The 15,514-nt window shown below is 37.8% G+C and overlaps 1 protein-coding gene across 1 annotated transcript in view; it reads right to left on the bottom strand.

Moving 5' to 3' along the window:
* Positions 1 to 15,514, bottom strand: part of LOC146475486 (exosome RNA helicase MTR4-like) — a 31,850-nt gene that overhangs the window by 940 nt on the left and 15,396 nt on the right. The window contains exons 15-31 of the mRNA XM_085115889.1: positions 14,996 to 15,097; positions 14,133 to 14,258; positions 12,383 to 12,533; positions 11,763 to 11,875; positions 11,435 to 11,494; positions 11,037 to 11,105; positions 10,234 to 10,362; positions 8,957 to 9,067; positions 8,023 to 8,115; positions 7,447 to 7,542; positions 5,810 to 5,907; positions 4,503 to 4,568; positions 3,877 to 3,982; positions 3,742 to 3,798; positions 2,598 to 2,760; positions 2,265 to 2,369; positions 1 to 1,589 (exon numbers count right to left, since the gene is read on the bottom strand). The exon at positions 1 to 1,589 is cut by the window's left edge and continues 940 nt beyond it. Of these exons, the coding sequence (XP_084972015.1) occupies positions 1,537 to 1,589; positions 2,265 to 2,369; positions 2,598 to 2,760; positions 3,742 to 3,798; positions 3,877 to 3,982; positions 4,503 to 4,568; positions 5,810 to 5,907; positions 7,447 to 7,542; positions 8,023 to 8,115; positions 8,957 to 9,067; positions 10,234 to 10,362; positions 11,037 to 11,105; positions 11,435 to 11,494; positions 11,763 to 11,875; positions 12,383 to 12,533; positions 14,133 to 14,258; positions 14,996 to 15,097 (1,698 nt within the window). The 3' untranslated portion in view covers positions 1 to 1,536. The remainder of the gene's footprint in view (positions 1,590 to 2,264; positions 2,370 to 2,597; positions 2,761 to 3,741; positions 3,799 to 3,876; positions 3,983 to 4,502; positions 4,569 to 5,809; positions 5,908 to 7,446; positions 7,543 to 8,022; positions 8,116 to 8,956; positions 9,068 to 10,233; positions 10,363 to 11,036; positions 11,106 to 11,434; positions 11,495 to 11,762; positions 11,876 to 12,382; positions 12,534 to 14,132; positions 14,259 to 14,995; positions 15,098 to 15,514) is intronic.

Below are 15,514 nucleotides of genomic sequence, written 5' to 3'. Positions count from 1 at the left end.
TGTAAGTGAAAGGGTATCTCAAAACTTACAGTCAGTCTATGTCACGCTTGACCTGTATTTCCAACAATGAAAAGAACATTCGAATTCCTCTTTGTAATGTGCGGCATTTGAATGGAATCTTGAAGATTTCTGTGGAAATCTTTCCGAAAAAGATGCATTAAGTAAAAAATCAAAATACTTGGACAACAATTGTTATATTTTAAATACTTAATGCTGTAATGTTAAGAAAAATTCGTCGCTTTATACCGTCAATAAACTAGGGAAATTTCTACGGGAACTCTGAAATCTTGCTGGCGATGTTCAAAACTGACGTGTAAATTTCAAAACTCCCTTCATATTTCAAAAAGGCTGGTCACACACGATCTATATTGATTGCAAGTACAAGAGTTCGTTTCTAAAGTGATCGAAATTTTGGGCTCAAAAATTTGGATGCCTCATTCACAATGTTAAATCGATCTATCACAATCTCTGTGGTGATTGGAAGAAGAGTGACAATTTGACCTTGAAATCCAAATAATTCCAAAACAGCTTCTTCTTTTTTTCATAAAGACTGTAAATGTGTGAAATGACGTTTTACAGTTATTTTTTATTCTAAGACGTTGAATTCGAAGAAATAGCTCATTCTTTTCCATTGAAGCTCAAGATATTTACAGCATGAATATTTTGTTTTCCGTGTTATTCATCACAAAAAGAAACCTAGCTTTGACTGTTCGGTGTGAACTACTCAAGTCTGAAAGTTTCTTCAAATTTAAGCCTATAGGTTAAAAACTGAATTTCCTTACATTATTATCCACTAATTTGATACAATTTGGATTTCAAGACCAAAGCACGTACTAACAATTGTTAAGTTGCAGTAGCTTACGAAAGCATTAGGGCAACGTCTGAAGGAATGGAAGAACTCGCAAATCTGAGCTAAACCATCAAAACGCGATCTAAAACGCAACACAGTAATGCCCGAGCTCTTCAAATGTGTTTGAGAATAAGGGATGATTTAAATTCCAGGGCTGAGTTGCTCGAAGCATGGTTAGCGCTAACCATTGGTTAAGAGGTATTAAAACCTATAGGTTGTCATGGCATTTAACCCGGGTTACCGCTAGCCATGCTTCGAGCAACTGGCCCCAGACAACTTGATACTAATAGGTCTAAATTACATTGAAGCTCAGTAATGAATAATTAATTTCTTTTCTTTTATTCCCCTTAGCCCCGCAGCCAAGCTAGAATTTTAAAATAACGAAATTGGTCTATTGTTACAGCACATGAGAGGTGTAGAGTCGGAAGTGGCCGTGAAGTCTGTGCTACCCAACAGTACGATGGTTTTCAGGCGGTTTAGAACGGTCTAGAGGAGTATCAGTCTGAGAAAGTCCTTTTAGCTAGCTCGACTGTTCACCTTGGAAAAAGGTGTTTCCATTCCGAGGAGAGGTGAAGTTGAGGACTGACATACCAGGAAGGAAATGTGATTGTTCATCTAAGGGATCTCACGAACCTGCTTTCCTGGTCCGATTGTGGTTGTGTTCAGGACAAATTCTGCTCTGCATCTCAGAGGTACAAACTAGCAGCAAACACAATGTCTCTCTTGATCTTTATGATACCTTGAAACAAGAGAACGTGCAAAGACATTTTATACTTCTCAAGGGCAGGTCAGCTGCATGTATACAGATCACAGGTTGACTGGTAAAGGACAGGAATGCGAGTTGTATTCAAGGGGAAAATACTTGAAGTGCGTTCGATTGACCCTCGGAGACAAGTATCTTTTTAACCAGTTGTCACAACATGAGGCATCAATTCACATCATGGAACACTGTTACTTAAGCTCAATTGAAAGACGGAAAAACTTTTGAATTGATTTGGTGAGGTTTTGAATTTAATTCCTAAATTACAATCTTGATGATTATAATTTTCATTTATTACACAATGTTAGTTAAAGCTACTTCATTTTTCTTGGACAAAGATTAACTCTGACGTTGAGTGTTGAAATTCCCACTTGTGATTTTTATAGACCGTATTTTCATAAATGGAGACCGATTTATTTCTCTTTAAAATATATGTTAATTACCCCGAGCAACCTCAAATAAGAGTAATTTCTGCTGAATCGAGGCTACTGAGGCTTTATTTCATGAAAATAAAAGAATAATTTACTGGCCGCCACTTATGCACAAGGCCTATACTGCCCACTTTAAAATTTCCCTGAAGTCAATTTTTGCGTTTTAACACTTCAATCACTTCCCTTTCTCAACTACCTTAAACTTAGTGTCCAATTAACTCACCTTCTGCAAATTTATTCTCCAGCTCAGTGTTTCCAATGGCTTTCGAAGCTTGACACATTTGCCTCAAGAGTTCCTCCAGACGTCGCATGCAACGGATAACACTTCCTAAAAGACACAACACATTAACGTTACAAGCTTAAAGAAGTGGTCAAGACTACCTTGTGACCGAATGTTAATAGCCATACTTTTTCTGGTTTAGAGTTTACTGACGTCAAGTAACACCTCAGAGCTGTAGTGGTTAAAAATAAAAAATCTCGGGGAATTCTGATTTTTAAAAAAGATAACACTCTTCCTCGTGTTTGTTATATTACATGAAAAGAGACGAACTCCTACCTTCAAATGCATCAGTCATTTTACAGATCTGTGAAAATGATGCACCATTGGCCCAGGCAAACACAACATCCATAATATGAGGCTTGAAGGACTCTACATATGTTTCTACATCAATCTCAAGCTTAGCTTCCTCTGAAACTTTTCCAATACGACGAGCTGATTCCTAAACATTTAAGAAGTAACAGTCAGGCTTTCAGGAAGTGAAGGATGTTGTTATGGATTCATGAAAAAAACAAAAAAAGCAAAAAAAAAAAAAAAAAAAAACCAGAGCACAAAAAAAAAAAAAAAAAAAAAAAAAAAACTAACCCAAAACAAACAAACAAAAAACAGTTGGGCAGGGGAGGTGGGGAGACGATTGCCAGTTTTGGAAAGTCCTGTTTTGTATGAAGAGTTGTTTTGTGTAAGTTAAAAAACATATTCACGACCAAGTTTGCATTATGTAATGTTTAAAAAGCGAGCATGGGTGTTTTATCGGGTTTAAATATAAAACTGATAAAACATGTGCTGCAAGTTTTTTGAACGGCTTCAGAAACATTCCTGGAAAAGCGTGTGTCAATAGAGTTCATAACAATTATGCTTTTGTGAACGTTGGAAATTAGTGTACGAGAAAAACACCGTGTACCATATAAGAGTGTTTTATCAGCCGATAAAACACCACATACTAACGAGGAGTGTTTTATCAGCTTATAAAAACACCGCATACTAATAAGGAGGTTTATCCATTTAAATTCACTACACGTGATGTATCATCGACCATTTGATAGGCCAATGGGCGTATGAATTATTAATGAGTTTTTGAATTATTATGCATACAATGCACTAAATCTACAAACATTTTATTTCATTTACATTGTTGATTTAATTTGTCTAGATAGAACACTGGGGCTCACAACAGTCAGATTGACAGGCAAAGGTTATAGAGTACTAAAGTGTTATGTTACAAATATTTATTATGGGATTGATTAAGATGTTCAAAAAAATCATGTTGAAAAATGCGTACTTGGCAAAAATCTGAAACCGACACAAACTAGAAGGATTTGTATGGAGTCATCGGAACATTGAACGCTACAAGGAAAGTAAATTAAAAAATTGTGCTTGAATTAGCAGCATAAAATGACTGCATCCAATTTAAACAATTTCATACCTGCATTTGTCTCAAGGGACCCGCTAACTCCTCCGTCAGTTTGGGCATCTCATCACTCTGTTTTGAGTACAAAAATCATGTAAGTAACAAAGAAAGTTCATTTATTGCATAATGTAGCTGCGATACAATGCATACCTTTTCTTCAAACACAAAACAGCTCAGTAAAGCCACGCACTGCTGCACTGTGAGGTCGTTAAAGACACCATTGAATATCATCTCTGTAAGCAACAGCTCGTCACCACTGCAAACAAACAAAAAAATAATGGAAAAAACTTAATAAAAGTAACTGTCATTTTTTTGTGATCTAGTGATCTGGCCCCAGTTGTTCAAAGGGCGGATAATTTTATCCACTGGAAAGTTCGCTATCCGGCAGGTAAAATGTGTGCAAGATTTTCCCGATAGTCCCATAAGTTGTGAATACAGTAGAAGCATATGTCAAATTCAAGAATGGGATTGTGTGGGAAACTTGGCAAAAGCATTGGTTGAAGTACATTTGCTCCGCTGGATAGCGACTTATCCAGTGGATAAAGTTATCCGCTCTTTGAACAACCGGAACAATTTTCAAGCTTGAATTTTCAAGCCTAAAGTTTTTTTTTCTGGCTTTCTTTTCGCAACTGCTTAAGTTGCCTAGTAACTACGAGGATTTTTCTTCTATTTGATCTTTCATCCGCAGTTCAAAATATATGTTTCATATATTCACATATACCGTACTACCGTATTCGACAGACGAAGACTTAACGTCCAACATGCATTTTACCAACCTGCTAAGTTCACAAGCCACCCGTCCTTTTAATTCAATTACATCAGCAGCAGTTGCATATCCCAGTCTGGAACACAAAATGATTCCAAGCAGTGAGGAAAAACGTCCTAAGACGAGGACCTTCACTGCAATGACTTAAATGCAAGTAAAGTTGCAAAATGGGGCTTAAAATCAAGGGGAATGCAGGATACTGTGAAGTTTAAGGATAGAATAACAAAGCACGATTAAACAAACAAACACACAAAAAACAAAGCATAACGTAACATTAACACCTAAGCAGGGTTTGGATTCTGAATAGTTTGGAATGGTAGGATAGGTTCAGTTGCAAAATGGGGCTTAAAATCAAGGTGGAATGCAGAATACTGTGAAGTTTAAAGGTAGAATACCACCAAAGCACGATTAAACAAACAAACAAAAAACAAAGCATAACGTAACATTAACATCTATGCAGCGTTTGGATTCTGAATAGTTTGGAATGGTAGGATAGGTTCAATATTAATGGTGGCCGATATCAGGATTAATAAAGCTTTGCTTTCAAATTTCCTGCACTCTGCATTTTTTATGATGTCCTACCATTGCCGCTATTAGAGAGATAAAGAATTACGTTTAAGGCAAACGGTAGAACTGACCATGTCACCATGTTTATCCCATACGTGCTTTTCAGTGTTCAGTTTCTCAGTAAAATTGAGTACAGTCGAACCATCTCTATTACGAACACCAAGGGGACAGGAATAAGTGTCCGCATTATAGAGGTGTCCGTTTTAGAGAGGTAGGCTTTATATGGATTTCGGTCTCTCAGGGACCAAGTGAACTGTCCGTAATAGAGAGGTGTCCGTATTATAGCGGTGTCCGTTTTAGAGAAGTAGGCTTTATATGGATTTCGGTCTCTCAGGGACCAAGTGAACTGTCCGTAATAGAGAGGTGTCCGTATTAGAGAGGTGTCCGTAAGGAGAGGTTTCACTGTAGTTTTGCACTATTTTAATCTACATACTATTTTGTTCAAGAAAACGTAAACGCGTATCTCACTTTTGCCGTTAATGTGATTCTAAGTCTCTCTTTTACCAGACGTTTTTTGTGTGAAATAATTGGGCAACCATATCATGTCATGAAACCCAAAATGGTGGTGTGCAAGAAACTTAAAAGTGAAAATGGGCCATAACAAAATCCCGTTTTTTTTAAAAAAACGCAAGACTTTATTTCAAAAACTTAACATCATTTATTTCAAGAATGAGGTTTTCTTCAAGGCTAAAACATGCCTGCGACGATCACATTACCAAGTAAGGTGAGTTTAACAGAAATGTACTGTACCTTCTGAGCACTCGTTTCCTGCACTTGAGTTCATCTAGCTGTAAAATTGTCCTTGTTCTTTTCAGTTCCTTTTTTACTGACTTGATTTCAGCAGTAATCTAAAAGCGAAAATAACAGGCTTCTTTTACTCTGTGAGATAAATTTTGCCACTCAATCATCAACACTTTGAAAATTTGAAAAGTAAATTTTAACAAGTAGTTCCACGTAAAATTCTGGGTGGAACTGTAGCAAGATTCCAGGCAATAAATGACCACACTTAGCTTCCTAGTAACAATCAAACGTCGTATGGTATGGTATGGTATGGTATGGTATGGTATGGTATGGTATGGTATGGTATGGTATGGTATGGTATGGTATGGTATGGTATGGTATGGCATGGTATGGTATGGTATGGTATGGTATGCTATGGTGTGGTATGGTATGGTATGGTATGGTATGGTATGGTATGGTATGGTATGGTATGGTATGGTATGGTAAGTTTTGGTCATTCTCGATTGGAGCATTGGTTAAGTACACGATCTTGTCTCCGTGAGGAAACAAACTTTCTTTTGTTGTTAAAGATGCACGCAAGTGACAAACGACCTACACAGCCAGAGCTTATAAGCAACAACGATTGTGCAGTTCGAAGCAACTAGAAACATTACTTCTTCCACCTTGAAGGGAAGTGAGCCCAACACAGGGTCACAACAAGCAGTAAATTGTTGCTACCCATTTGCTACCATGGTTGAACAGAGACACAATGGGACAACACGTTTCTTTTGTAACGGAGCCACGTGAAGGCAGAGGCTTGGCTTCCAATATGCTCACCACTACATGTACAACAGCACACTGCCTCTGTCTGTGCTCTTTAAAATGTTTGGTGTACAAATGAAGGGGTGCCTGGAAAAAAGCTCTGTGTGACTTCTGATAAATTGCTAGATTCTCCTTCCAAATTGCCTTGTATTCGTTTGCGAAACAAAAGGAGAATTTGGCCTTACACCAAAAGTCACTTACACTGTAGGGCCTTATTCTGCACACTCCTTTAAAGTGCCCCTAACCCTTCAATTTGTTTTCTTTTAGTAGATTTCCATTTCTGTGAAGAACTCATTTTCGAAAATTTTTTTCAGAAATATTGAATCCTTTTTTTTTAAGAGCGCTTAAAGTTACTGAAATTTTTAAATTTTTGCGCGCTTTAAGCCCCGCTGGACAAAATTTTGTCTCGTGGGCTCATTAGAAACTAGCCAATGAGAAGTGACACTTCCTTCGCTGTGACGTAAGAAAAGGCCTTGGATCGTTATCAGAAAGAATCTTATGCATGCTGATTCCTTTCTCTAAATTTCGAGAGTTGCTGCATCCAAAAACCACACATTTTCCAACCATTTTCTCTGTTTACAATTGAAGCATTGCCGCGAATCTTCGGATATTTTTGCACGATGTCCTTTTCTTACGTCACGCTTCATATTTGGCCGAGTGGGGGACTAATGCGAACGATAGGTGAAAATATCGACAAGACTGCCTTCACTTCTAGCGCTTGTAAAAACAAAAGGATTCAATATTTCTCAAAAATGTTTTCGAAAATGAGTTCTTGAAAGATATGGAAATCTACCAAAAGAAAACAAATTGAAGGATTAGGGGCACTTTAAGTGTAAGATGTTTACCTGTGCTTTCTGTTCGCATAAACCATACAGTGACTCCAGAGAGGAATCCTTGTGTAATGGATGAGTATACATACGATGCTCTAACATCTCTATTTTCTGTTTAAAAATAAGAAATGCAGAAAACAAAATAAGAGGTATTCGCTTGTCATGAAATGCAGAAACATTTGCATAAATTTGCTGAAAAAATAACAATATTCAACACATTGAAACACTGCCCAAATATGGTCATGGTGCACTCTATATTTGTCGTCCGTAGTCAACAGATATCCTACGATATACGTAATTTTGTCTGTAAGGGAGAAAAATGCCAAAATAAAGATCGCGTCAAGCATTTCTGCAATAAAACTGTGCTTTGTTATCAATGCGTTGAATAATAGAACAATTATCCTGCTCAATCTTGCCGAATAACCCCTGATTTTAGCCAACTCGGCCTGTGGCCTCGTTGGCTAAGTATCAGTCGATATTCCACGCGATTTCGTAGGATAATTGTTAAATAGCCTTCTTACTTTATACTTTTTCAGGACAACAAAAGGAAGCGATAAAATAGTGGCAAGGAAAGGGATTGCTTATACAGACCCTTATAACTGTTTTTAATCCGTCATCCTTAATTCCCATGTCTTCAATAGGATCTAATAAGGGAAGGCCATCTGGAAATCGGCGTTTCACCTCCTATGGACACAAGCAAGAAAAGAACAAACAAAAGTCATGCAAGCCACAAGAAATATGCTTCCAGGTTTTTAATAGACTATATAACTGACTATCCAGCATCACTTAGTGTCTTTACACTATGGAATCTTGTGGTGACAATTTAATTTGTTGACTTCAAGTGTGGTAACATTGAAACTTGCAACAAATTAATTTCAAATTGAAGTTACCTAAAAGATCTTGAGAAAACAATAAAATGTAGACAAAAAAAGTTAAGAAAAAAAGTTTTTTTCTGAGGACACGAGAGACAACAGTGAATTACATATATTATTCATTGATTTTCTGGTTCATCAGCTCATTACTACGAGTTAGCATTTACAGAATTGCTTCAGAAGATCACGTTTTCTAATCTGTACTTAAATGAACTGTGTGAGTAGCAAACTGTGCAAGAAAGCCATTTCAACAGACATCTAGGGTCCATGGTACCATTGTCAAAAACCACTTGAAGAACCAGCAGCTCAGCTTCTGGAAGATCTCCTGACCCCACCAGCCTCTAAAAACGGCACTTTTTGAAGCCAGAGCAGAAGAAAGCAAGCTTTTGGAATCATAAAAGATCGAGTTTAACCCCAATGACGTGCACAAGGACATTTCAGACGTAGACCTAATAAGGCATTTCATAATTGTATGTTTTAATGAATGGGCTTTTGCAGTTAATGGTCGTGAACATGGTACAACATCCATCATACTGGAGAGAAAGCTACGCACTGGGGCATCCAAAACAAAGCGACTTTGCCAGTGAAACTGCTCTTCAGTATGGTGGATTTCATACCATGTGACGGTTAGCTGCAAGGGGCCCATTTCTTACCTTGACTGATTTGCCCACACTCTGTCTACTGTCCAGTGATCTCAGGTCTTTTGGGATGTACAATCTCACACTGCTGATGGCTTTAACCAAATGTAACAAGACAGGCACCACCTAAAATGCCAAATAAATACACCTCTTGAAGTCTACTGGTGCCAACATTCTAAAAGTCCTCAGTGCATCTACTTTTAATCACTACAGAGAAGACTGCAGTTCAATGCAAATGATGGATCAAAGCTGCAGTGTATGTGAACCCATTAAATTCCCACTGAGCGTTAGCTCTGGTAAGGAAATGGAAGATCACACAAGGCAAAGAAAAAGATCTTTGACCTCAGCGGGAATCAAGGCCAGATGACAGCAAGTCATGGATGATAAAGGTGGTAATTGTGGCAATGCAAATGTGAAGGGTACAAATGAATGTTGTGCTGCCAGCACTAACGACACATACAATGGATCAGAGAATTATCACTGTATTATACGTTAAAGTGCTAAAGTGAACTCATGCAGCTCAATACAGTCAAGCATCCATTTGAAATAGTTGCGGTTTATGATTTTCTCCAGTGACAGACTCAAAAGTGCAGTACAGTAGCACAACATAGAAGGAATATAACTTTCATTTGACTTTGGGAAACATCGGTTCAATACAAAAATTCATTGTTTAAGAGCTGTACTCTAGTAAATTCAGTGTCACTGTTAGTCAATGTAGGAAAATGACATTGTAAGTCAGTATTGTTGTCAGTATTGCTATAAGCTATCGGAATTCTAGCTAGATATGAAGGATTGGGTGAGTGCCATGTGTTTGCTTATAGAAATTTATGCACTACTGTGTCTGTAAATGTCAGCAGATGTATGATGCACGCTTAATCTTATGCAAAATTTATGCCATGAATGTTACGTCCTGAAATAAAATGTATTGATAAAAATTTGTTTTAATGCATGTGTTTCCAAAATAGAAATAAATTTCAGCCACAAACTTTCTTTGAGATCGTGTCTTCCTACATTAGCTAGAACATTAGACTATAAGCAGTCTGTTCCTTCTTCTAAGTTCTGTAGTACGCCATGTATCTAGCGAGCGGTGAAGCCACAAGCCGTGAGAAACGCGGACACATACGGAAGGAAGTGGGAAGACTTTTCCCTCCCTCTCCCCAATCCCTCTTCATTCACTTTTTTAATTTGCATGTAATTTTACCGTCACTTTGCGTGCGTGATCTGAGGAAAAAAGGAACTGCTTGCAGTCTACTAGAATGCTAAAATAGATGGAATACTTAACAAAAGCTGACCTGCATTTCTCCCTTTTCATCAGGTCCACATGGCTGTGGTGTTTCTCCATTGGCTGTCTTGATTGATTTATTAGAACAGTTCAATAACACCTCCACTACAAACAGAGTCTCGCCTTGGCTCAAACCACTCTGAAAAAAAGAGAGAACATTTAGAAATTTGAGGAGGTAAAAATTTGAGCCCATTGAATCTCTAACCAACAAAAACCAATCAATTGCAAAATGTTAAAAACTATTGGGGCTAGTTCACACTGGTGACGGAATCGGAAGCAGAGTTGGAATCGGAAGCGTAAAGAACCTTCTGTTTCAGTGTGAATGATTAAACGGAGAGGGAATCGCAATTGTAGGCTCGACGGAATCAGAATCGCAAAGATCAGAACATCTCCTTTTTCTTCTGATTCCGTCGCTTGGGATCAAGTGTGAACTGGTTGATCGGAATCGTAAGCGCAACCAGAAGAATCAACCAACAATCACATAGCTCATTCCTAATCCTTTTACCTGAGATTTAGAACAGAAAACATGACAGCCTTCTGCCATTTTGAATTTCTAAACATTGAATTCTGCCTCATACTAACCAAGGTTAGAAGATTCTTCTGATTCCAACTCTGATTCCGATTCCATTTTCGTTGCGTCTGTTGCCAATAACAGAATTTGAATACAATGCAAGGAAACATTGAAATCCCTCCCCAGCAGAAGAAATCCGAACTTGGTTGTTGTAGACCACTATTTACATAATTATAACAGAACAGATAGCAAGCATCAAGGAAGGTGAGAATTAAAAAATATAAATGTAATGCGAGGTTTACCTTTTGGTTTGCCTTCTTTTGGAAGTTAAGTACCACACCCCAACCAAAATCATCATCATTACTTTTCACCTGTAAGGAAAAAAACATACTCTAACATGAATATCACAGTATGAACCAACATACATGCTACATGGTTTCCAAGATGGTAAAGAAGAACAGCTTCCCCATAGATTTGACGGTAATTGTTGGTAAACTGTCTGCTGACAAACTGGCTGACTGTCAGTAAACTGTGTGCTGACAAAATGCTCAACAGTTGACCAGTTGACAAGCGACCAACAGTTGGTCATCAGACGGCAAATAGATCACCAACAATTGGCCGACAGGTTTCTGGTGGAGCTGTTCTTCAATTTGATCCCAAAGACAGTTCCCAAAACAGGATCAATAATTTTAGTACTCACATGAATTAACCTTCCAGGCTGCAGAAAAGGTAGACAGTACTTCGGCTGGTGAATGAAACTCTACAAAGAAAGAAGAGACAGATATCATTCATCACAGTGCCTTTTAAGGATCAACGTCCATTATCTCCCTACTCGATACATTATTTACAGCAATAATGGGGAATTTTTTGTAGCATCAAGACATCTTATACATGTAGTTTGATGGTTGTTTGCTTAATCTGTGCAACGTGCAAATTTGAGGAAGTACATGTAGTACATGTAACTATTGGGTGGAGAAATTAGTTGTTCTTGCTTGTTGGCGCTAAAATGGTTAATATCCAATACTCACCAGCATGTCATTGCCCAGTTTTTTCAGTTGCTGTCTGATCTTGTAATAGGCTGTGATGGATTCTTCATTGGGAATTTCAAACGTGTCTCTCTTAGCTTCCAGTTGTTTTAGTTCTTAAAAGGAAGATGCATTGCAACAGTGGAGTGAGCATTGAATGCAAAATTCATGCAAAAACAATGATGCATGTTTAAATCAACTGTTAGTTGTCAGCTGACACATCCTTGTAAGGATGTAAGAAGCTGTTTCTATTAGCAAACTTAAAGGCTGCGGCTTAAGACAATCAGTGGGCCTCCAAATCTGTTTATAACTGGTTTATTTTAAGTAGATAAATAGTTTTCTAGTCTGGGATGCAAGCCTTCTTGTTACCGTCAGCAGCAGCCAATGTTATAGACATAACTGTTGGCAAAATTGAAAATAACTTAACATGGTTTTGTTAAACACCATCTAAACTGTCTTTTAATAACTGACCCAAAACGTTTTCTGTTTTTACCTGTGAGTAAGTTGACATGCACTTTTTTGTTAGTTATAATGTTAGGTTGTTCTGCCAAGATAATGCTATGTCTAAGACTCACAAATTTCTTGAGTGGGCTATTAATCTATTAATCTATTAAAATACTTACTGTCAATCATTCCAGGTACAGAGGCATAATTCTGAAACTGATAAAAGGATTTCTCCAGCATAATCTCAGGATTTACTTCTTCCACACGCAGTAAGTTCAACACCATGTTGTATGTTAGATGGAATGCACTGTTCAGTGGATCAGCTTGACCCTTGCATGAGAACAAACAAAATTAGATTAGGGCGCAAATTGCCATTGACTGACATTAACCCAGACAGTTGGGAAGTTATTACAGCTGACTGCAGTGGCTGGCATTTTGCTGTTTGTGATAGAGGAGCCTCCAGTTGGAGAACAGGAGAGAGCAAGGGAAAGAACGACAGCAGAACCAGACTTCCAACCTGCCGTCAGACTTTGTGTGTTACAACTGTGGCAAATATATTTTTTTTATTATTATTATTTGCAAAATCACATTACTTACATTACTTACAGTACGGGCTAAATATATCACTAGACAATACAGTATTCTACCTACAATACAATGCTTACTGGTTACTTATGCTACTGAACAAAACAGGACTCTACTTACAATTCAATACATACTGCCTTAAACATAAACATAACATCTAGTTACTATTATGTTTAAAACTGTGGCAGATATGGTCTTGCTAGGATCGGATTGCTGAGCCTTTCCTGGCGCTGCTCTCTCAACATGAGTGAGTGGACTACTCATTGTCTTCCGAGACAGACAGATGCCTGTACCATACTATTCTGAGAATGATGTATTATTCTAGAAGTGACACAGACATACTCGGAAAAAAGAAATCTGAGTGCTCCTATCAGGAGTTGAACTTTATTGACAAATCAACAAACCGTACAACAATACATAATCTTTTACAATACTCTAATTATAGCTGGAAGCACAAAAAAAGTAAAAATAACAAAAAAATAAATATGATAATAGTAATAATAATACAGTATAATAAAAACAATTATACTAATAACAATAACAATAGTCCTGATAGTAAAAGAATGGTGATGACAGATTTTAGCAGTAAACACTTCTCTTTTAGTAAATTGGAAAATCAAAAACACAGTAGTGAGCAGTGCCAAGAACGAAAATTAGAAGAAAATTAATGAATGCTGTAAAAACAATAGCTTCTCAAAAGCAAGGAGGCCAATTGGGAAAAGCATACTAATTTGTTAAAGGCTTGTCATAGAAACTAACAATAATTATTGAAGAGGGGCATTAAAGGATCCCACTTCTTCGAAGTAGGAGCTTGTTTGTAGGATTCAATTTTAAATTGGGACTTGAGTTCAGGGTTCAGGAGTTGAACCTTAGACCTTCCGATTAATGGCCTTAGCTCCCACGAGTCTTCTGTAGCTCAGTGGAAGGGCATCCGAACTAGTAATCGGAAGGTCTAAGGTTCGACTCCTGATCGGACCATTTGGATTTCTTTTTCCGAGTATGCCTGTGTCACTTTCTAGAATAATACATCATTCTCATTCATTCACCAGGCTGGAAATAATTATATATCATCACATTTATTTCATACACCATACTATTCTGTTTATACTTACTCTGGAGTAAGGTCAATTAAACACAACCTTAATCACACATGTAGCATTCTAGTTGGACCAAAATAGAAGGGCATTATGACCTTCCTATCTTCCTCTCGTTTCATCATTATTTTTTATACAAATCTATTATGTTTAACACAAATAGTATTTTCAAATTAGACTTCTAACAGGTGCATGAATGCCTCACCAGTAAAGGCATAAAATAATTTTAAAATAAAATGATACAATGTACCTTCAGCAGTCCTTTTCCTACATCAGGACCCATTTTCTCATCAACGATCAAAATAACGATTCCTCTTTCATCAATGCCACGTCTTCCAGCTCTGCCGCTCATTTGAATGTACTCCCCTGAGGTTATCTGGAAAAGCACAACATATTTTACTGCAAATCATGGCTGATAATGCTGACCTGCTACCAGTTTCCAAAATATTTTGGAAACTCTAGCGGCTCATCACATCCTGTAATTGTTTATTCACAGCACAAACCAACCAATTGCTGCTATTCCCTCCCTCTGGATGGAATAGCAGAGGAGACCAGGTTGTAAGCACATTGAACTTTGTAGTTCAAGACTGACCTTTTCCTCCATGTTTTTACCTCTGTCGTATGAGACTTAACCCTGCATTTTCCCTCTTTACCCAGGTTAGCATTACATGTATGCTATTTTAGTTTTGAAGAAGACTGAAGTAGTTTCCATTGGACGGTGACAGAGAATTGCTTTTTTACCAGTGAAAAATCATGATGAAAAGTCAGTAGTCCCAAGACAATCTGAACTTTTGACAACAATGGAAACTACACTTCTTCAAAACTAAATTTTTTAATGGTGCTACTCAGTCTCAACCAAATAATATCATATTTTTATATGTCCTTGACAACATTAAAATGTGCTGGCAGCTACAGTCGTGCCATCAAACCACTTCCTGCAAAGTTGGCTTAAAGGCCTTCCCCTAGCTGTCAACTGGACTCCCGCTGTGCTGCCTACTGCTAGTAAGAAGACATTTCGAGAGGACTGCTCAGCACCGGCACAACGTTTCAGAAACTCCAGCTGACACTACTGTACAGAATTTTAATTTCACTTTCATTGCATGCAGTACTTACAAATCTGAAATCTTTGCCATCAAACTTCCGAGCATTTGTAAAAACCACAGTCCTGGCTGGCATGTTGAGACCAAGTGCAAACGTTTCTGTAGCAAACAGGGCCTGACAAGGACAACAATAAAAATTCATTCAGTGTAAATTCAAAAAGAACATCAACAAGTGCATTTGATATCTGCCAGATGCACCCCGGCTCAGACTTCAGGTAAACAAATAGGGAATTTAAGAAGCTACTATGGCAATAGCACATGACGGTAAATTTTTCATTCTCTGTCTCAACTTGAACACCCTTCCCATGACCCGTTCCGTTCCTGGATAGTTTGGCCACATGGTACAAGTGCAACAAATTGGAATAATCAGGGGTTTCAATAAGTTTAAATTATAGTTGCAAACTGGTCGTCAGTGATACTCTAGGTGACCATGGCTATTAGAGGGGATGGAGTAATCTGATAATTGTTGAGTTTTGTAAAACCGAAGGACAAGTTGCTTTGGTGGGGGAGGAGTTATACCGAGGTCTGACTT

The sequence above is a fragment of the Pavona decussata genome, unplaced genomic scaffold (genome assembly GCF_977016875.1).
Source record: "Pavona decussata unplaced genomic scaffold, jaPavDecu1.1 SCAFFOLD_84, whole genome shotgun sequence".
In the NCBI taxonomy this organism is placed as follows: Eukaryota; Metazoa; Cnidaria; class Anthozoa; order Scleractinia; family Agariciidae; genus Pavona; species Pavona decussata.
Note: the sequence above shows the minus strand (reverse complement) of the source record. Positions and strands in the feature narration are given on the sequence as shown.